This window comes from Zingiber officinale, chromosome 5B (genome assembly GCF_018446385.1).
Source record: "Zingiber officinale cultivar Zhangliang chromosome 5B, Zo_v1.1, whole genome shotgun sequence".
Classification (NCBI taxonomy): domain Eukaryota; kingdom Viridiplantae; phylum Streptophyta; class Magnoliopsida; order Zingiberales; family Zingiberaceae; genus Zingiber; species Zingiber officinale.
This window is the reverse complement of record NC_055995.1, coordinates 121533583-121554963: the sequence shown is the minus strand read 5'-3', so window position 1 is coordinate 121554963 and position 21381 is coordinate 121533583. Positions and strand designations below refer to the sequence as shown.

The 21381-nt window shown below is 41.7% G+C and overlaps 3 protein-coding genes across 4 annotated transcripts; 1 reads left to right on the top strand and 2 right to left on the bottom strand.

The window, feature by feature from the left end:
• Window positions 1-5318: 5318 nt before the first annotated feature.
• Window positions 5319-9320, bottom strand: LOC121985682 (protein ROLLING AND ERECT LEAF 2-like). Its single transcript, XM_042539278.1, has 4 exons — window positions 8039-9320; window positions 7749-7933; window positions 6451-6674; window positions 5319-6349 (listed from the first exon to the last, which is right to left on the bottom strand). The coding sequence occupies exons 1-4, from the start codon at window positions 9159-9161 to the stop codon at window positions 5554-5556; spliced, it is 2328 nt and encodes a 775-aa protein (XP_042395212.1). The 5' UTR covers window positions 9162-9320; the 3' UTR covers window positions 5319-5553.
• Window positions 9321-9771: 451 nt separating this feature from the next.
• Window positions 9772-11598, bottom strand: LOC121985683 (peptidyl-prolyl cis-trans isomerase FKBP20-2, chloroplastic-like). 2 transcript variants are annotated; one of them, XM_042539280.1, is made up of 7 exons: window positions 11448-11598; window positions 11305-11371; window positions 11060-11199; window positions 10795-10904; window positions 10256-10364; window positions 10096-10172; window positions 9772-10013 (listed from the first exon to the last, which is right to left on the bottom strand). In XM_042539280.1, exons 1-7 carry the CDS (start codon window positions 11503-11505, stop codon window positions 9894-9896), a joined length of 681 nt encoding a protein of 226 aa, XP_042395214.1. In that variant the 5' UTR covers window positions 11506-11598; the 3' UTR covers window positions 9772-9893. The 2 variants fall into 2 exon arrangements, with proteins under 2 accessions (XP_042395214.1, XP_042395213.1); XM_042539279.1 differs by having other exon boundaries at window positions 11060-11371.
• A 2184-nt stretch (window positions 11599-13782) lies between these two features.
• On the top strand, window positions 13783-14750 carry LOC121986999. Its single transcript, XM_042540919.1, has 2 exons — window positions 13783-14468; window positions 14558-14750. Exons 1-2 carry the CDS (start codon window positions 13783-13785, stop codon window positions 14748-14750), a joined length of 879 nt encoding a protein of 292 aa, XP_042396853.1.
• Window positions 14751-21381: the final 6631 nt, after the last annotated feature.

Genomic DNA, 21381 nt, shown 5'->3' with positions numbered 1-21381 from the left:
AGACCTATTTTTTTATAAAAAATAAAAAATATCTTTAAAAATACCTAAAATTAACCTATTTTTAATAGTTTTGGTGATTTTTGAATTAAAAATTAATTTAAAAAATATTTATTTTCAATTTTTTTTTAAAAAATAACCAAACAAGATTCAAACCTTGTATTAGTAAGCTATGCCGAATCTTCATGTATAGTAATACAATTTGGTAGTTTAGCTACGAAGGGTGGGCATTTTTGTCCAAAATTCAACGAGGGGAGGTTAAACCGTATGACTCACTCACCTCCTTTTCAGCACCGCCACCGTCACCGTCACCGTCACCGTCACCGTCGCCGTCGTGATGCTCTGCCATCGCTTCTCTAGCGGCTGCCTTTTCTTCTTCCATTAGCACTTCATCCATTTCAGCTGCCATGTCTGCCGCCGCAAGAGGCCTCCTCGCCCGCATCCGCCTTCTCTGCTCTGGTGCTAAAACATGCATTTTAGAGGTATTCATTTAAATATAATTTATTTATTGAAATGATCTGAGTTGATAATATCAATTGGTCAGTAAGGACTGATGTTTGTCGAGTGTCGACCGTCGAGTGCCACTATCGAGTGTCGATCATTGAGTGCCGATTGCCGAGGCTTAAGGCCGACCGAGTGTGGAGGCCAACCAAGTGAAAAGGCTGATCGAGCGAAGTTTGAGGTCGACCGAGCGAAGCTTGAGGCCGACCGGGCAAAGCTTAAGGCCGACCAAGCGAAGCTTAAGGCCGGCCGAGTGAGGAGGTCGACTAAGTAAAGAGTCCGACCGAGCGAAGCTTAAGGCCGACCGAGTGAGGAGGCCAACCGAGTGAAGAAGCCGATCGAGCGAAGCTTATGGCCGACTGAGTGAAGAGGTCGACCGAGTTGCAGGGTTTCTGCTCAGCGAGTTGTTGCCGACCGAGTTGCAGGGACCGAGGTCTGCGATGAACGTAGTTTCCTTGAAATAGATTCGTCCCACTTCCGACTGTGCTTCAAGGCTTTCTTGGGTCGCCTGTTTTCCAAAATACAACAACTAACTGTGATTCCCACCAAGCATTGGTGGTCACGACGAACTGAGAGGTATTCGATTACTATCATAAGCACTGAGCCGAGCAAGAGTTGCATGACAAAGTCGGAGGGGGAACGTAAGTGGAGAGCTTCAGCTTTTTGCGTGTGTAACCCTTTTGCTTGTAGTCGCAGCCGTTTTGATTCTGTATTAATCTTTCTTTAATGCATCCGTTACACAAGCAGCAAAACGGTTTACATGACAAAATATTAGTTGTTCCACTTGGGTAAATTTTACCCTGACTGGTCTAGCATTCGGCGCACACATGTCGCGCTTGCACACGAGTCCATTTGGTTCAATGCAATCCGGGCTCTAGATTTATACCCCCTACGTACCCACGCATGAAAGAAAGTCTCTCTCTATGTATTTATTTACATCATCAAAATATATGAATCAACGTAAACCAACTAATATATGAAGAAACTCCTAATATAAAATTAAAGTCTCATTCATAATGAAACTTCTATCTTCTTCCTCTTCTCCTGTCACTCATATTCAACATTTTCACTTCCTAATGGTGCATAAACAACTCACATGGCCCAAACATGGTCTTCATTTTCTCCTAAACATGCATTTTGGAATACCCACATCTTAATCGGGTCAAGACAAACAGACTGATTTCGGATCGACTTGCTTGGATCAAATTTGCACAGAATGGTCGAGGGGATCAGCTGTTAAAATATTGTCGCTTTCATTTTGGGAATATTCAAATCATAATGGTAGCTAAACAGTTCGCACTGACCCAATCTATGGTCATAAGCTGATTCTGAAATCAGCTTTCAACTAAAGCATGCATTTCGGGATGTTCACATCCAAATAATGCCTAAACAACTTATTTTAACTTTATAAAATGATTATAAATCATCTAGTGGGCAGCTTTACATAGGATTGTCAACAAGTTGATATAGAAGTTATCTTGTTACAATATTTTCACCTGAAATGTACATTTTGGAATGTTTATATGATTATATCCTAAAGATCTCTAATAAACTCACTTTTCCCCAAGCAAGCTCTTCTTAGATTCAGTTTATGCAAGATGAATCTGAAATCACCTTGTGACCTGTTTGCCTTTGGTGAAGCAAAAATTAAGATGGAAAGATACGATGGGATTTTTTTTTTTTTTTAAAAAAGAAAGAGTGGAGCCATTTTTTGGTAGTTAAAAATGAATACAGAGGTGCCTTTTCAGTTAATTCAGAACATGAACAGTTTAATTTGGTAAATTACCCGGAAGTTAAGAGTTTAAGAGATGGCAGTTAAAAATTAAGACACTGTTTAATTCGAGAATTAACTGGGGAGAGGGTGAAAATATTGACAAAATGGTTAAGAAGTTGGTCTAGGTTTGGTGCTTTCATAGACAAAATAGGGAAGAATTGAAGACTATATATATATCCCATTGGTCTAGGGTGGTCTTTACTAAGAATTAATGACCGAAACTTGCTCGAGATTTTGAACCTTTTAACCAAATATGTGTATGTATTCTGCTAGTGTTTCTCTAGTAGTGTTTATGATAAGAACACACAATAATTTGTTGATTTTCTCTTTGTCCTCCAAAATAGCTCTTACAACAAAACATGGGAGTGGAAATATGTGATACAATAGGCAAAACATTCCTTTGGCATAAACTTATTTAGGTAAGCTGAGATAAAAACCCTGCCATGGAAGTTGTTAAATTTTATTGGTGGAATTCATAATCGTTTTCTTTATTTTCTTTCATTTTTTTTGTTGGTTAGACAGCAAGGCGCCTCTTTCAAGGCTATGAATTATACTGATAGTAATTTTGGATTACATACAGAAAAGTCTGTTTTTGTTAAATTTTAGTTGTTTTTGCCCTAACCGTTGAATCGTTGCTAGTCAGTGTTTCTGATATACTGAACTGTTGTGCATGCTATACCTTGAGCTCTTAGTAAAAAAAATGCTTGTAGCCTTACTATAAGACTTTTGCGTTGACCTTAATGTGCAACTACAAATTCTTAATTTTGAAGGGATTCTTCAAGTAGCATCAGAGAAATCTCAAGATGCTTCCTTTGCTTTCAGTTCTGTTTTCTTAATGCTTTCCATCAAGCAACATAGACTACTTCTAAGATTGTGATATTTTTGCTATCAAATGAACCAACCCGACTAGTTTGGCTTCCGGTCTCAGGCTAACTGTTGAACCGGACTGTCTGATTCATTCTTGAAACACTGAATCGATTTTGTCTACAAAGAGACATCATTCTTATATAAAAACTTGATGTGCTGTTGAATAAATAGGTTTTTAAAGGCAAGAAAATGCCTGGACGAATGGGTGGAAAGCAGTGTACTGTAAGAATGTCTGGGTATACAAAAAAGACCCGTCAGAAACTTGATGTGGGCGAAAGGCCAGGTAAGCCTGTTACTTATCGATCGCATAGTATAAGCTTATCAGATTATGTACACTCTTCAGAGAAGACATCCAGGCATGATCTTATTCCTGAGAATACAAATGCAGGTTCCTGGTGCCAAAGGAAACTTCGTTTTTATCAAAGATGTAATGTACAAGAAGCCAGAGGTATCTTCACTACCATTTCCAACCCATTTTGGCCCTGTAGATGAAGATCCATCCACGTGGTAAAAAATGAATACGCTCGTCCCCAGTGCCCCTGCCAATCCGGAGAGCAGATCCTCTGGTCCGCAAATTGCGGACCAGGGATGGTCCATTACATAAGGACCCTTGATTTAGATGGACCCCATTTTTAAATAGATGGGGTCTATCCAAATCAAGGGTCCACATCAATGGACCATCTCCTGGTCCGCAATTTACGGACTAGAGGATCCTTACTGGCCAATCCGTCCCAGGATCAACACGGAAGAGTTAAATCATGTGACAAAGAAAGCAAGTGACAAGTGGGGTGGGTTTATACAGGTTACAGGGATTTACACCCGTCAGCCCTGAAATTTGACCTCAAGACCTTATGTACCAATCAACCTACCACTTACCAACTCAACTAAGCCCGTGGGGACAGATGAAGATCCATCCATGCTCGAACCACCAGTTGCCAACCTTGAAGAAGACGATCCTTTTATGGCGGCAGATTAACCATTCCTTCCCCATACCGCGAGGATGCCTAGGATCTTCCTTGTTAATAATTTTATCCTCAGTTTTCAAAGAGTTTGGGTAGTGATTGTTCCTTTATTAAGGTCTTTGGTTCAAGGAGTTTCTTTTTTTGTTTAGTTTCTACGACTGTAAAGGGGGAAAAAGGGGACTACAAATCTCTCTTCCCTATTCACTTTAGATGTAGCGAAAGAGTTATGTAATAATGCCTAACACGATTTTATATGTTATGAAAATTCATTCATGATCTGGAAATGAAGGATTTGTATCTCTTTTTACTCTTATAGTTTTTTTTATATCGAATATAATGTATTTTTTAAATTAATTTACTAATCAAAAAATAAATAACCTGGCATCATAGCTATGATGGTGATAAGGGCTGCCCCCAACTGAGCTCTTGGTCTCAACTCAATAATTGTGATGCTGCTGTTCCCAGACCCACCCACACAGTTCCTAGGGTTTACTTGGCAGGAGGAATCCAGAATATATATATGTCTATATATTCTCTTTTTCTTCCCTTTCTCTCTCTCTACTTTCTCTTCTCTCTTTCTTTTGCCTTTTAATCTCCACCTCACTAGGTAAACATAGCCAACAAAACCTGAGCGCAACTCCACACATGTATGACAATTGCTGCAGCTGGATCTCATTACCTAGAGTTGATAGGTTCCTTGTGTTTTTCTCATTAGAACTTTAAGAATGAAAGTAAACATCGTTCTTTCAAACAGGAAATTAAAGTAAAAAAGATAGACACTTCGCACTTTGAAAGAGAAAATAACTTTAAAAATAAGAAGAATCTTCAACTTACAACGGAGAAAAGGTGCAAGGGGGAATTATTTGGAGATGGATACTGCTTAGGTTGTCCTTTGGAATATAAAAATTCCTGCACATGGCAAACTTGACATATCAGATAAAAATTATGTAATAAAAGACTGAATATTCACTGTTCCTGGAATCATATCTTCAGATCAAACAGTAGCAAGAATGTTAAAGCAGTCCAAGTAGAGTTTATAAGAAACTTTTTGAAAAGGAAAAGGAAAAAGAAGCCTTACAAAGCTTTGGCCTCTGGATTCTTCATATGCATGTTTCTGAGATCAAAGCTTCAAACAAATGCTTCAATTGATCCAAGATCTTAGGCTTAAAAAGGAAGATAAACCATTTACCTGCTACTATCAATTGCCAACAAGATCATAAAAACCTGTGACAGTGAACTTTATTAAAGCACAAAAAGCAGCTCTCATCTGAGGGTACCATTCATCCCCTTGTACATTCCAGAAACGGGCAAAATATATCATGCCAAATTATATCTACATCAACTATTAGCCTAGGACCGCACGATAGAGAAACAATTTTCTGCCTGCCTGTAACTATATCTTCTTGATCACATAAATAATAAAATAGCCCAAAAAGTACAAAGGGAGTTTCATCAAGCCGATCCAGCTCGACGGCAAACACCTTCCATAGCTTCGACAACCATTCTAGAGAACCCCGTCAATGCCTGAAACACACCAGGGAGGCCAGTCTGTATATTGTTAAGGGTCAATGATCTTGTGACCTCAACTGCCTTTGCATGCCTTGTGATCTCCTCTTCGACCTTTCTCCGACATGCTGCAACCTCTGACTTTTTCTCAGCCAATGGATCACGCATGTCAAATACTTGTCCATCATTGTCATGCCCCCCACCAGGAAGCGCAAGACCAACCATTGAGTATGATTGGTAATATTTTTTCTCAATACTTCTCAGTGCTGTGGACTTCTTGTCGAGCTCTTTTGAGTAAGTTTCAGCTCGTTTCTTAATCTTCAACTCTTCTGCCTGCTTTGTGTAAATGACATGGATGACGTTCATGAAACTCTTTACAGCCTCAGAGAGCACAGTATCAGGCAACCTATCTAGAGCTTGCTTCCACTCATCACAGAAGGTGGTGAGTTCATTTGCGATAGGTGAATAATGATCTCTCTGAGGGTTGTCACTGCTGACTTGACGAAGTGTAAGCTTAAGCCAGCCATACAAGGCACGGACATAGTCACGATGATATTTCACAAGTCGGTTGAAGCTTGAATGCCATGCTGAGACAGCAGCCTCAAGGTCACGAGTCGCTAGCCTATGCAAGTTAGATGTTGATTCACCATTAGAAGCACTATTCACAAGACCTCGGACTTGTTGCACAATATGGTTCTGGGTTTCATGAAACTGGTTCACTTTCCTCCACATATTCAAAAGCCTAAAAAATATATGAACTTATTTAGACAGAGCTAAACAGATGTTTTATTAAATCATATAGGCACTGTGCAATGAAATATTGAATAGGAAAGAGAGACTCACGCATAACAGATCTGGACAAGTTGTGGAGCAAGTTCATCATCACGGACTTCAGCTATCGCAGTTGATGTAGTAGTGACAGCTTGAGATGTCACTATGATTAATGACTGTAACTTCTTGATTGAAGCCTTGGTCTTGTCCAGTTTAGCATCCACCTTTCCCTTGCATTCCAGGCTCTGTAATGTCGAAAGTTTCTTCTCATGCTCAATCTTCACGCCTTCTCTAGCCTATAGATCAAAGCGTCATAGGTGCATCCATCAGAACCATAACATCGGCGAAGAAATAACATACACGGAGTGTTCATCGGATGCAGATGCAGATGCATAGGAGATGGTATACTAGAACTGAAATTCATATAAAAGAAGAAAAATATCATACTCATAAAATGGTTTTTATTATAGAGGACAGCCTAGTGCATGAAACTCCTGATAAAGCTTATCTAGTCATTCTTAGGATAAAACCATTTATCACATCATATAGGCCTTTGCCATAACCAGATGTAGGCACACCTGCAGCATAACAAAGTGTGGTAGGATCTTAGAAATATTAATGCTAGAGCACTGTTTTTACTTCTAAATTTCCAACAAAATGTAGGAGATATTGTGTGATCACTTCCTAATACAGCTTATACCCAAAGAATAATTTCAGATGTGTATCAGTAACTGTAAGCAACTAAATAGGAGAAAATCCATAAGTTTTACAGGAAATTTGCACATGCTTCTAGTTCTAATTGGTTGGTTTACCAAACTTTTAAGTCACTTGCTTTATAATGAAAAGATTCTGATCTGGTAAACAGAGCAAGAGAGTTTTACATCAGTGGTTCGAATTTTTTGTTTGACTAAGGTTACTCACCCAGTCTACGATACAATATATGCAGGAAAGGAAGTCGCAAAAAATGGCAAAACTATGAAACGAAATAGTGAGTTTGGGCGCTAAAAAAACTAATTAATAAAAGTGAACCTGAAATGTATTCCAACTTAGTGTCCCATTAACTTGAATCCAGCCACCAACATCTAGGATAAGCCTGAATTACTATCCTTAATGAAACTTACAATTGACAATCTCTTATAACAAAATCAATCAGGAATGAAGAGGCCACACAGTTCTGTCTGTTCCATTTTAGCATAATCTCATAGCTTTAACATGCAACAGAAACAGAACTAACTACCAATTCAACTACATTAGAAAATTAAATGTATGTTTGTCATAATCAATGCTTAAGCAGCAGGAGATGTAGATCACCCGTTGAATCATTCTCAATGACAACATGAAAATGCAATGTTGCTAAAGATGGTTGATACCTTCACCTCCTTGTAGAGCTTAGTCTCCCAAGCCAAGAGCCGCTCCAAAGTAGATCCATGGCTCTTCCCTCGGTCAGACTCTTCCAATGCAGACGTGTCCAGGCTGTACCGAATTGCTAATGGTGGTTTGGACGTCCAGCTTGAGGATAGAGTGCTCAGCACACTGTTCGAGTGGTACACCTTCTCTAAAAGATGAATATAGTCAAGATAATCAATCAACTGAAGCAGTAATTTGACATAGAGGTTTGTATTTGAAAGAAGCATGAGGAATGGCTGCTCTCTCCACTTACTCTTAAGCTGCCGGAAGCTACCATCGAACTGGGCACGGCCAATCTCAAGGAGATCTGAGAAGGCGCTGCCTGCGTCGGCAGCCTTGACGAAGTACTCCTCGAGGGCTGCAGCAATTTCCGCCAGATTGTGGTGGCGCACTGCCAACGTCAACTCAGCGGTGGCGGAGGTGGATGATGTCTCCTCCCGACGGCCTCCATTCCATCTGGCCAACGACGATTCCATCACCAACCTCGGCCGCAGCCGCGACTTCGCCTCCGCGGCCGCAGAAGAAGCGATCTCCGACGGCGTCGCCTGACTAGATGCGAATCCGCTGTACTCAGATCTGGCGGCCATGTTCTCGGATCGGGAAAAGGTATTCCTCTCGTTGTCTACGTCCTCCTCTAGCTCCGGCTCGCTGTCGGATCTGGTGGATGAGCTGGTGGTGCTCCGGTAATGCTCGCCCCAGTCACGGCAGTGGACCTCTTCTTTTCGTTCTCCGTATCCTTCTTCATATCCCGGATCCCGCTCCTCGTCAGATTCGTCCGCTTCTTCTTCCAAGGGAACCTGGCGTTGCAGGCGATTCTTCTCCTCGAGTTCGGCCTTCCTACGCTCGTAGAACTCTGAGTCCGGGGGCGAAGGAGGGTAAAAGTTCTCCCAGTCCCAGGTGGATGAGGACTGGGAGGGGGTGGTAGCGTACGCCCAGTTCACCGGTGGGAACTGGGTGTGTCCGCCAACCGAGGGTATGCGGAAGTGGTTGGCGGAAGAAGCAGCGACAGTGGGAGAAGGGGAGCGGGAGGCCGAAGAGTGATTTTGCTGCTGGTGGCGGCGGAGTTGTGGTATCACCGGCGGCGGTGGCGGCGGTAGAGTAGAGGGAGTCGGAGGGGGAAGTGGGCTGGGCGGGGGTAGGGAGGCGGGGGCGGAGGAGCGGAGGAGGACGGGCTGGGCGTGTTCGGAGACGGCCAGGGGCTCACCCCGAGCGAAGCAGGTGAGGGCGGAGCCAGTAAGGCGGAGCGAACGGAGGTAGTCTGCGTGGGCGGAGGCGAGGTGGTGGCGGGAGTGGACGATCTCCGTCATCAGGCGGCGCCGCTCCTTGCAGCGCCGCACGCAGTCCTCGTTCTCCACCCTCGACGCCGAGCATCCCATTTGCTCTCGCGGTGGCGGCAACCAAACGACCAACGGCAGCGATGCGGAGAGATTTTAAGGGGAGATCAGAACGAAAACACGAATGTCGTACTTCACAGCAACGATAGAGAAAGTTCGATTTGATCAATTAATAGATCAATCAATAAAAAAATCACCACCAAATTATTTACTTATACACAGAAGGTGGGGCGTGAGTAGTAACTGTGACCGTCGGATCGCAGGAAGTCCAGATTTACGGTCGACGCAGCTACGACAGTATCGGTGATCGGACCGTATGGTTGTCTGATTGACTGCGCATGTCGATCACCAAACACCCAACTACTTTGTCATTCTTAATTTCAAGTGATGAAAAGAGTGGGCCATGTTCACCCTATCCAATGAGAGAATAAATCTTCTCCGTTCGCTGCTAAGGTATGACCACATGATCTACCAGTCATATTGTAACGCACTTAAAAAGTTAAAAATATATACATTTTTTTTAAAAGACAAATTCAGTGAGTGCCTCCGCCCAGCATATAATAACGAAGGAGGGCCCATTATCTTGAATGGTAGAAAGAGGGCTTTTATGAGCTCGTCCAATTGTGCAAACCTAGAATCTCTTGCACAAAACTGAACTGTTAAAGTGCTAAAGGTAGAAGTTACCACAGTCTACGAAGGGAGTGAGTTTGCACCATCCTATTGACATTATGAGGATGGCTGGAATTTATTTTGAACAGGAGTGTAATAAATTTCTCAATTACAGACGACATCAGAGTAAAATCCAATTGTTCTTCTCTGGCAATCGTTCACATCGAGAAGTTCTATATCAAAAACTTCAAATTGCTTTGCGCTGAAGAATGTCGAAGGTCCTACCTGCAGTGAACAGATAAATGACAAGTTTTACTGATGATCTACCAAAGGAAGAAAGAAGGGAAGAAATAGATTTGAAACTTACTGGAGGCCCTAGTTCTGGAGGAATAATGATTCTTCTTTTCCCTCCTGGTCTCATGTCCCTTATTCCTTCCTCAAATCCTGCATGGTGGTGACTTTATATTTTTCACTTCACAGTTCACAATTGAAGAGTAAGAAAGGGTTTTCCTAGATGTAGAACTCGCCTGGGACCAATGATTTATTCCCTAGTCGAATTTTAGCAGGTCGGTCTTGCAGGTAAGTGCTGTCAATACGACGGCCTGATTCATTATAACCAACATAGTGAAATGTGACCTGCGATCAAAGAGATTCAAGTAGAAAACTCATTCACATGTCAATGGAATGCAAACACCTCTACTGAGCAGTATGTGGACAAGGGAGTATTCAAGAATACAAGGTTTGTCATTATAGTTCATGAAATCTGTAATTGTTGACATGAATTGGTAGTAGTAGCATCCTAAATAAAGAAGAACAAGAAGAGATAAGAGTCTGGTTGCTGTCAATCTGTGTGCCCGATGGCCCTGATCCATATGCATTCGATAGAGACAAACTAGGTTAATAGTGGTATGAAATTATGATCATCAGCAGTCACCAAAAAATGCCACAACAGAGGTTAAGTGCATCAGCTAAGTTAGTAATTCAAAAGGGCAAATGGCAATTTAGATGGTAAAGATGTGATCATGGATTAAATGTATGAAAAAGTGAAAATTGATATAAGGATAACCTGCTGACCCTCCTTTGGGCAATCACCTTTACCAACCAGTATATCCAGATAGATGAGTCCGGAGTCGGTCCTCACATAGTTATCTGAAGTCACTACTTTAACTTGAAAGGCTGGATTGAATTCAGTTTGTCAAAGTCAGTTTCATATACTTTGTGCAAGCATTTCTTCACATATAAACTGGCTTTAATGAAGTAGCATGTATCAGAGATCTGGATAGATTTGCAGGCTCAGACTTAATTTATTGATGGATTGAAGAGACATTCACCTTCTCTAACGAAATTGGGGAAATCATCAGGAGCATTGTTGGCCGTTTGTATCTTCTTGTTCTGTTCGAGCAGTCGCTTCTCATTGTAAGGGTTGCTACCCTTCACCTTCCCGGAGGCAGAAGAAAGCGCCAGCATAGAGCTGTAGGAAATCAACGAAACCAAAAGAAGATCCCTCCTCCGGCTTCTATCCCTTCGATCGCCTGCCCAGGTACTGCGAGAAACAAAATCGTGTTCAAACCCTAACCTTTGTTCTTGCTCGGACGCTAATATGGAAGTCCTGACAGGAACCGCACTAGCGCCTGGAAAACTTCCTGCGAGCCAAGAAATTGTTGAACTATCAAGTGAGGATCCGACGAGAACGAAAACAAGGCGAAGATTAAAACGCACTGGAAGTTGATGAAGCGAGCACGGAAGAAGGCGAGGAGAAGGGAGAGATGAGGTACATCGTTCCTCTTCCTTGAGCTTCTCGCAGGTCGGTGAACGGATTGGATAGGCGAGGTTTTGAAAACCGGACCGGCAAGGTCGCGGCCCATTTAGAAACCGGTCGACCAGGAGAATCCGGTTCGGTTTAGTATTAATTTTGAGCAATACTGATCAAATTAAAAAGAACGGGCGAAAGAATATTTTCATTATCATCAAAAATGACTATCTACATCATTATTCAATTCATGTCAGTGAAAAGTTCTCTCAAACAGAAAACGGTCGTCGGTGTCGGCCGATGAAGTCGAACTCGCGTCGGCCAACAACTCGAGGAGGAGCAGAAATGCGGGTCCTATCACTGGCTGGAAGAGAGGCCCCGAGGCTGCAGGGCTCGGCGGCGGCTTTAAGAAGGGGAGGAGGTTGCAGAAGGCCGGCCCCTTCGTGGTGGTGGTGCTCGATCCTGGCAAGTCGCTTCTACTTGGTGCTCGTCGCCGTCGTTGTCGATTCGGCCTCGCAAGAGACGGCGATCCGCCACCCCACTTGTTCGCCATTTCCTCCTGCAGTTCGATCACCACAACTTCACCAGCCCTTCTCGGCTGAGGCGGAGGGACTTGCCGGTGCGGAGTAGTGATATAAATTTAAATTAATCAAACATTAAAGATAAAATCAAGTTGAATCAGAAAAGTTTAGCCAACCCACCGATTAATTGACGATCTCGCCGGCGGTCTGCAAGCAGCGGAGGAAAGTGGTGCACTTCCGCAGCCGGGCATCTCCCGATGCGAAACTCGACGATGTGATCAAGCCAACTAAACAAGGTCAATCAAGTTTTTCTTTGCCCGTCATATTTTAAACAACAACAAAACAAGAAATATTCAGTCGAAATAGTACTTCAGCTGTTCAGCATCACATGAAAACACAACAAGGTCAATCAAGTTGCACAAACATCCATAGTCGTGTCAAGAACGTAAAGGAAATTAATGTTGCTAATTGAATTTGAAAGCTTCAGTTCCTCCTCTGCTCAACCCTGCGCGCCCACACTTGTTTCGCGTTGATGGAGAACCTGAACACAGGCGAGTCGTGGAGCACCAGCGCCACGTATCCCTCCCTCTTGAACACCACCCTCGCGCAAAACTGAGCCATGGATGACGAAGCCGCAATCTCCTCAAATACCACTCGCTCCACGCAATCGCCCCATTTCCTGTTCAATTTAAACAATAAAGTAATAGAAAGAATTCTATAAAATTTCTCAATCAAAATCCTTTACTCTGCGAAGTAGACTGCTATCTCATGCTCTGTGAAGGGAGTAGTCGCTAGGAAGGTGAGGATGAGAGAACGCTGGTCCACCGAAGTCTCATCCGTCAAGGAGAAGGGCATGCAGGGCCTCGCTAGCTCCGGCGGCATATGTGGCGGTGCAGTGTTGCGTCGGCGGGCGTCCTCCACCGCCTCCTCATAACGACGGAAGGTGGCGAAGAGGGCGTCGTCCAAGAAAAACCTGCTGGCAGTAAGGGTCTCGGCGATTCGCTCGGCCGCCTCATGGCGATGGAAGTGGAAGAAGCCAAGGTCGATGGGGCGGGTGGTGAGAGAGGCGATGACGGGGATGGCGAGGGCGGACTCCCGCGGAGGGGAGTCGCGGCGGAGGCAGTCGAGGATGAACTCTGCTTCTGCGGTGAGACGGATGAAGGCGAAGGCATTGTTGACGTTGTTTCTGAGGTAAGGGATGACGTTGATGCCGGTGTTGTAGAGCCAGACGAGGAGCGCAACGACGATACGGGAGACATCGGGAGAGATACCGTGGGCAATCAATTGGTCGTAAATATCGCGGTCGACCTTGTGAAAGAGAATAAGATGGTATACGGAATCAAGATAGTTGAATTTGGAAGAAGAAGAAGCCATTGCTGATCTTGATCTCGATCAGCAAGCCATAGCAGGGGCTGAGTTCATATATAGGGTTGGAATGGGCGCGGAGTGAATAGACGCTAGCCTCCATGAAACAGTGCACAGCGAGAGTGGACGTCGGTTCATGGCAGGAACGTCGCAACAGATCGAAGCAGGGATCATGGAATTTGGATTAACGGACCCGATTAATTAATCACAGACTAATTATCATCAATGAGTAGATTAATGGTGATGCAAATTGGGTAAATTGAATTGGTCGATTAAGGCGAGAGGGATTGAACGTGAAGAAGCGCGCTCGTCGGTCGCCAAGAGGCGCGTACAAATTTGGTCGTACCCGTTCACACCTTACAAAATGCATCCCGATGGCTGCTGCTGTTGCTCGAGTTCGTCGATGGTGATCGACTAAATGGCTTCTTCTTCTTCTGCTTCCTCCTCCTCCTCCTCCTCGTTTTTCTACACGCCGGTCAATTTTGTTATTTCGGTCCGCGACCTGCTCCTCTTCCACAAGGCCGACCGCGCCGCCTACGACCGGTTGGTCACCCTCGGCACCTCCCCCACCGTCGCCCGCAATGTCGTCGCCCTACTCATGTGGCTCGAGAACACTGGCATCGACGCCCTCGCCCACCTCCGCCTCCACGCCAGTAACCCCGCCGTCGTTCTCCGCCTCGTCGCTGACGCCGAGGCCATCCTCAATTGCGTTCGCAGCGACGGGCCCCCACGCCAGCCCCCCGCCCTAGGAGCCCTCGGCGCCATCCCCCTCATCGCCTCCCTCGCCTCCCACCCGCTCGACCTCCACTTCTTCCACCGCCACCGCGATGCCGCCGTGCAGGGCCTCACCTACCACCTCATCCGTATCGGCCCGGTAATTTTCCACGACGGCCTGCAAGCCACCTTGACCTCGTACGACGCGGCGGAGGCGGAAGCCCGCAGGCGGAACCTGTCGCCGCCTCCTCTACCGCCGGAGCTGGCGAGGCCCTACATGGACGCCGTCGCGGAGCTGTCGACGGCGGCGGAGGACGAACGATCCATCTTCATCACCTTCTCCAGGGGATATCCTCTGTCCCAAGGGGACATCGAGGAGTACTTCAGTAGGTATATGCGTTCTCACCGATCGATCCTAAATCTGGTGAATTTGAAGCATGATGTATATAGCTAATCATCTGGATGGGTGACAAACGCAGTAAGTGGGGAAAGTGCGTGGAGAAAGTGACGGTGGCGAGGTCGGCGTCGGCGGTGGCGCCGGTGTACGGAAAGGTGGTGTTCAAAAACGTGGCCTATCTGGGACTGGTGCTCAACGGCATGGACCTGGTCAAGTTTACTATAAAGGGAAAGCAGATGTGGGCGCGCAAGTACGAACAGAGAGGGAATAATTGATCCATATCGTCGAACTACTCAACGTGGCTGCATCTTACTTAAATGCAAAAAATAAATATTGTTTGAAGAATTTTCATTGTAAATCTTCGAATTCCTTTGATTCACCAGAATTGAGTTGAGAGATTTAATCTGTTTCGGGTATTTGTGAGATTTTTCTTTTGGATTTTAAAGACCTCTTAGAGCTAATATGATAATCTTAAATTTAATTAACCAAAATATCACATTGACGCTATTTGTTTTTAATTGCAAGTGTATCGTACCGTTAATTCATTTGACACTCAATCTTGTCTAACGACCTTAAGAAGAGAACCCACAGACAAGCCCGAGAGAAGCTTAATAAGAAATGTTTGATTCATCAAAAATTCATTTTCTATTTTATTTCATAATCGCATCTTAACAATTTTTATTCCTGAACGCACACTCTATTATTGCTATAAAAACTGGAAGAGTAATCAAGATAGTAACTCTCTACCTTTTCCATCTTCGATAAGTCTATAAATATTATCAATGTTAAATGACTTTTATATTAGCAACAAGACTCCCAACTTGATTTTTCCCTTTTCTAGTTTCGAGCTCATTTACATATAACAATTCAGTAATTTGGGTGGCATGAGCCAACAAAATGTGAAAAAAAAAATGCTCAACAGGTAATAACACTTTGAGCTGTTGCTACTAATATTAATTGCAGTCAATGAACAGAAGCAACTTGAGGAGCATTTTCCAAAACAATAGAATGTATGAGAGCTCATCCCATTCCACTGGCTCAACGCTCTCCACGGTGGAAAAGTTTCTGTCGTTTACTTCATTAAAATTTTTCGAAAGAAAAGTAACGCAATCCATCAACGGATAATTTTGGAGCCAAAATCGATCACCTCAAAATCGGACGGAAAACAGCGGATGGAAAAAAAATGACGCATGTACCCTTTTTGCATTCACAAAATTACATCATATACTAAAAAAAATGACGCATATAGTCTTTTTAACTCACAAAATTACACTATGTACCATAAAAATGACGCATGCACCCTTTTTTATTTACAAAATTACATCACAAATATTCACCTTCCTCTATCAAGGTAAACAAGTGTGCAAAGGAAAAGATTTCTTCACCCTTTCTTTTCTCTTCCTCCAAAGATAACTTTCTATCGTTGAATTCTTTCTTTTCCTCATCCACACTCTAGAGTAAACATAGCATTAGGAGAATCAGAGAGGTCTCATATCAACGAGCTACCATAGATCCTTTAGTCAATTCAAAGAGAGACTTCTTAATAGGATTTCCAGACTCGACGGGTGGTAGTGGTATAAATGAACCAAGTCACTCATGAGCTATTCGAATCTCGATTTGATAAAAGCTCGTTTAAACTCGTTTAATGAGGCTCATTAAGATAAACAAATCAAGCTCAAGTTTCACAATACTCGACTTGTTAGCTCGTGAACATGTTCGTTAGTAAGCTCATGAATCAACTTTTAAATAAAATAATAATAGTTTTAATATTAATTTATAGATTTTACACTCTACTTATGAAAAATATAGACAAATATATTAAATTTATTTATTAGAATAAAATTATAAATTTTATTAAGAATATTATAATTTTCTCTAAATGTATAATTTAGTTTTTAATAAATATTTAAATTTATAATTTATATTTATTAAGCTCGTTGAGGTCCGATAAAAGTTCGAATAAGTTCGTGAACTATAAATATATTCATTAAATAAATCTCGAGCTCAGCTCTATTATAAACGAGTCAAACTCAAACATTCAAGAGTTTGACTCGACTTGGCTCGATTACACCCCTAGCGAATGGAGCTCATATTTGACTTTTGGACCTGGGGTCATTTTGCTTGTTAATAGCTCTATCAATGGGGTGAGAAGAGTTCATCAAATCATGAGCACATTTCATAGCTTTTTTGTGTAAAGAATTGGGACCACAACCTTCATGAATCAAGAATGAATAATTTTTACCATTATTCACTTTTTTCCAAGATTAAAATCCATCAATGGTGATCGGTGAATGCATTTGTCCCAAAATGTGCACTTGGCATTGTAAAAAAAAAACATTAAAGGCAATATACAGTATTTTTGGAAGGAGAATATTCCAACCAATCAAGAAATGAGCGGAAATCAGATAAGCACACCTAATTTCATCTCTTTTATCTGGCGGATAATCCGATATAGGCTTACATAATCCAGTATCTCGCTCAATATCAAGAATATTGACATGTTGAGCAGTCTTTGGAAATTTTGTTTGAGAAGATTTTGGAATAGAGGCTTGATCATTAGAAACATTGAGAACCATAGGAGAATTATTGTTCGAGTTGATTGACGAGGTCTCTTGGATAGAAGAATTAGCACAAACAATATTTTCAAAAAATCGTTTCTTAAAATAAGAATTATTTTTCCTATTACTCATTGTGACCTGCAGAAATCCAAAAAAAAAAAAAGTTTGATCACATCAATTGAATAGGTCGTGTAAATGGATACATTATAATTTAATACCCCATAAAAATAAAGATAATTAAAGAATGGAAAAACATAAAGCACAAAGTTAAAGAAAGCTAAAGGAGATGAAAAGTCAAAACAGTCAAAGAGATTATTAGGGTCGATTTGTAGATGCAGCGGAATGAAACATGAAATACATTTACAACGCTAACACGAAGGATTTACTCGGTATCTACCTAAAAAAGAGGTGACAAATCCAAAGATCCACACACGACATGCTCTCCACTATGAAAACTACTCATTCTTGGTAACTACCGAAGGCGGAGAAGCCTTATACAACACTCACACAACAAGATACAACACACGCAAGGAGAAAATACAAGAATACAAATGAAAAAACTCTTCTTGCTTGATCTCTTATTGATGAAGACTCCTCTAGACCCTTTGGAAACTGCAATAACACTTCTCTTCTAAGCTCTTAGTTCAGTGGTGAGTAGTAGTGAAGGATCGTGTAAGTGCTACGGAGAAGAAAGCTCGCCACAGCTTTATACTCGACGCTTCTAGGGCTCCCAATCGATTAGGCTTGCTCCCAATCGATTGCCACGTGAGATCCACGTCATCCTAGTCGTTCGTCGCTCACTACCTGCATAACGGTCATATCCCAATCGATTGACCAATAAATTAAGGAGGCTTGAATCGATCGGCTGATCGATTCAGGGTGCCTCTATACTCCCCTGGAAAAGGATTGAATCGATCGCCCGATCGATTCAGTCTTTCTCACGTCGCGCGAGATTTCCAACCCCCCAATTGATCGACTGATCGATTGGCGGTACCTAATCAATTGGATGATTAGGAAACTACGTTGAACGTAGACCTTGGTATCTTAGTCAATGAATTCTTTTCTTGATTCAACGATCGACTCTCTATTCTACTACGCACCGCATTAACTCCGTAACTCGGACCATCGGAAGCTTGGCAGAATCAGCTCCGCTGGCGACCTCAGATTATCCGCTCAAGTCATCTCAATAGATAAGTTAGAATTGATTTTTTGTAATTTCAATTCAGTAATTGTTTCCAATATCTCCGGTAATAAACTATCTAACAATCTTGAAACAAATTTTGATTCTGTTGAGATGGTCATAGAACAAAGTGTTAAGGTGCAACAGACTCAACACATTAAGGTCCGCTCCATCCCAATTGGAACCGTGTCAATCAACCATGGGAAAGACCAGAGAAATTCACTAAATTGAACTTCAAAAGGTGACAACAGAAGATACTCTTCTACTTGTCCAGGCTTAATCTAGCTCGGTTCTTGACCAAGGATCCTCCTAAACGTGCTGAGAATGCTGATGCTCAGACCATCAGTTCAATAGAGGCATGAACTCATCCTGAGTTTCTTTGTCGAAACTACATCCTCAACTGTCTTGCTGACTCGTTGTACGCTGTGTATAATATGAAGAAAATGGTTAAGAAGTTGTGGGAGCCCCTAGACAAAAAGTAGAAGACGGAGAATGCAGGGCTAAGAAGTTCATCGTGGATCGATTCCTAGACTACAAGATGGCTGACTCCAAGATGGTGATCAACCAAATCCAAAAGCTTCAAGTGATCTTGCACGAGATCCACTTAGAAGTTAGAATGGATGGTTCTAAGTGAAATGTTCCGGGTGGCTGCTATCATTGAGAAGTTACCTCACAGCTGGAAGTACTTCAATAACTACCTAAAGCACAAGTGGAAGGAGATGATAAATGATCTTCTATTGAGCTATGGACTGCTAGAGTTCATATAGAGGGAAGATGTGTTAATAACTAATTACTTTTAAATAAGGTGTCTCGAAAGAAAATATATAAAAGCCCTTATGAGTTGTAGAATTGAAGACAATCATCCTATAAATATTTACGAATGTGTGGCCAAAGTTTGGGTGTCTAATCCGAAAAGGATTAAGATAGGACCAAAGACTATTGATTGCATATTTATTAGATATGCATATAATGAAGGGCGCTGGAATTCCGTTCTGTTTAAATTTCCCTATATAAAAATTGTACAAGTACAGAACTTTTCCTAGCAACCCGTATGTTTGATCAGACATGTGTTTGATCAATCAAGCAAGTTCTTGACGGATCAAGCACATCTTGATCGAAGTATAAGATCGCTGGCTTCTTGTGTTGGTATTCCAAAAATGATACAAAGAAAACTAACTAATTACACAGCGGAATTAAACAACTAGTTGTACCTTTTCTTTGTAACTAAAGACCTCTTGATCTTCTGTCGTATTACTCTCCTTTTCTTGGATGTCGTGTGAGCGACGATCTACCAAGACAACACCACCCTCCTTCTCTTCTCGATTTCCAAACCACCGGCTACAAAAGGAGCTCTTAGGATGGGGCACATTCTCTTCTTCTTCCTCTTCTTCAAGTCGTCGGCCACCAATGGATTGCTAGGAAGGGGTGTCGGCCCTAGCTAGGAGAGGAAGGGGGGCGCCGGCCCTAAGCAAGGAGAGGAGGGGGGCGATCCTTGCAAGGTGAGGAAGGGGCGGCCCTAGCAAGGTGAGGAGGGGTGTCGATGTTAGAGTGTATACTAAAAAGCCTAGCTTTTGGTATAAACATTTATCTAGAAATAAGAATCACATTGGTCAAATGTCTACATTTATGATAAATGTAGTTGTTCAATTAATTTATATTGTAGATAACATGGTGAGTGGTGTCACACACAGAGGATCATGTTATCAGTACCTTATAAATTATAAACAGTAGCTCACGGTCATAATGGAAAGGAACAAACTATTGGAAGGTCGTAGTGTAATTAGGTATTAGTTTATCTTAACTATATAATTACACTAGTGCACTTAGAGTGTATTGAGTAGGACCATTAGAGGCCATTTCTTTTATACTGACTTTATAAAGAAACAAAGACCTCAATTATTATGGAAGTGTGTACTCTTAATCCTAATATAATAACAAGCACATATATTTGATATTTATTTCTTTAATTTATCAATGGGTGAGATTTAGTTCGATGAATTAATAAGCCTGATAAGTTGGGAAATGATATCACTTATAGTGTGTGTTGTTGATTATAGAAGGAAACTGTGTCCTAGTGATCTAGGTTGAGAATGTCCCCAAGAGGAGCTCATAAGGATTGTCATGTTAAACCCTGCAGGTGGACTTAGTCCGACATGACGATGAAGTTGAGTGGTACTGCTCTTGGAGCTAGATATTAATTAAGTGAGTTGTCAGTAACTTACTTAATTAGTGGACTTTTGTTATCTTAAACACAGGGAGACTAACACACTCATAATAAGAAGGAGCCCAAAATGTAATTTGGGATTGATGCGGTAGTTCAATAATAATTCTCTAGTGGAATGAATTATTATTGATAAAATTAAGTTGTGTGTTCGGGGCGAGCACGGGATGCTTAATTTTATCGGGAGACCAAAACCAATTCCTCCTCTCGGTCCCTATCGTAGCCTCTAGTATATAGAGATTTATACCCACCGCATACCCACCTTCTTACCCATCCAATGGGGCCGACCAAGCTAGCTTGGAACCCAAGCTAGGGCCGGCCAAGACCAAGTGAATGAGCCATGTAGGTGGCCGGCCAAAGCTTGGGTCCCAAGCTTAGGTGGCCGGCCACTAGAATATTAAAAAAGATTTTTATTAAAATTATTTCTTATGTGGATATCATGATTTTAAAAGAGAGTTTAAAAACTAAAAATTTCCTTTTATAGCTTTCTACAAAAGATTAAGAGAAGAGATTAATCTCTTTCCTTATTTGTAGTTTAAAAGGATGGTTTTAATTTTTGGTAAAAACTTTCCTTATTTGTAAATCATCTAACATGTTTAAAAGAGAGTTTAAAATTTGAAATCTTTCCTTATTTGTTGATTAAAGAGGATTTTAAATTTTAAGAAATCTTTCCTTTTTAACCATGTTCATGATTTAAAAGAGAGTTTAAAATTAAATATTCTCTTTTATAAGTTTCTACAAAAGATTAAGAAAAGATTTGATATCTTTCCTTATTTGTAGATTAAAAGAGATTTTAATTTTTAGAGATAACTTTCTTTTTATCCACATGTTTAAAAGAAAGATTTTAATTTATTAAATTTCCTTTTTATAAACCAATCATAAAGGGATTAAAATTATTGGAGAAATTTTTTATAAATTTCTGGAGACAAATTAGGAAGTTTTAATTA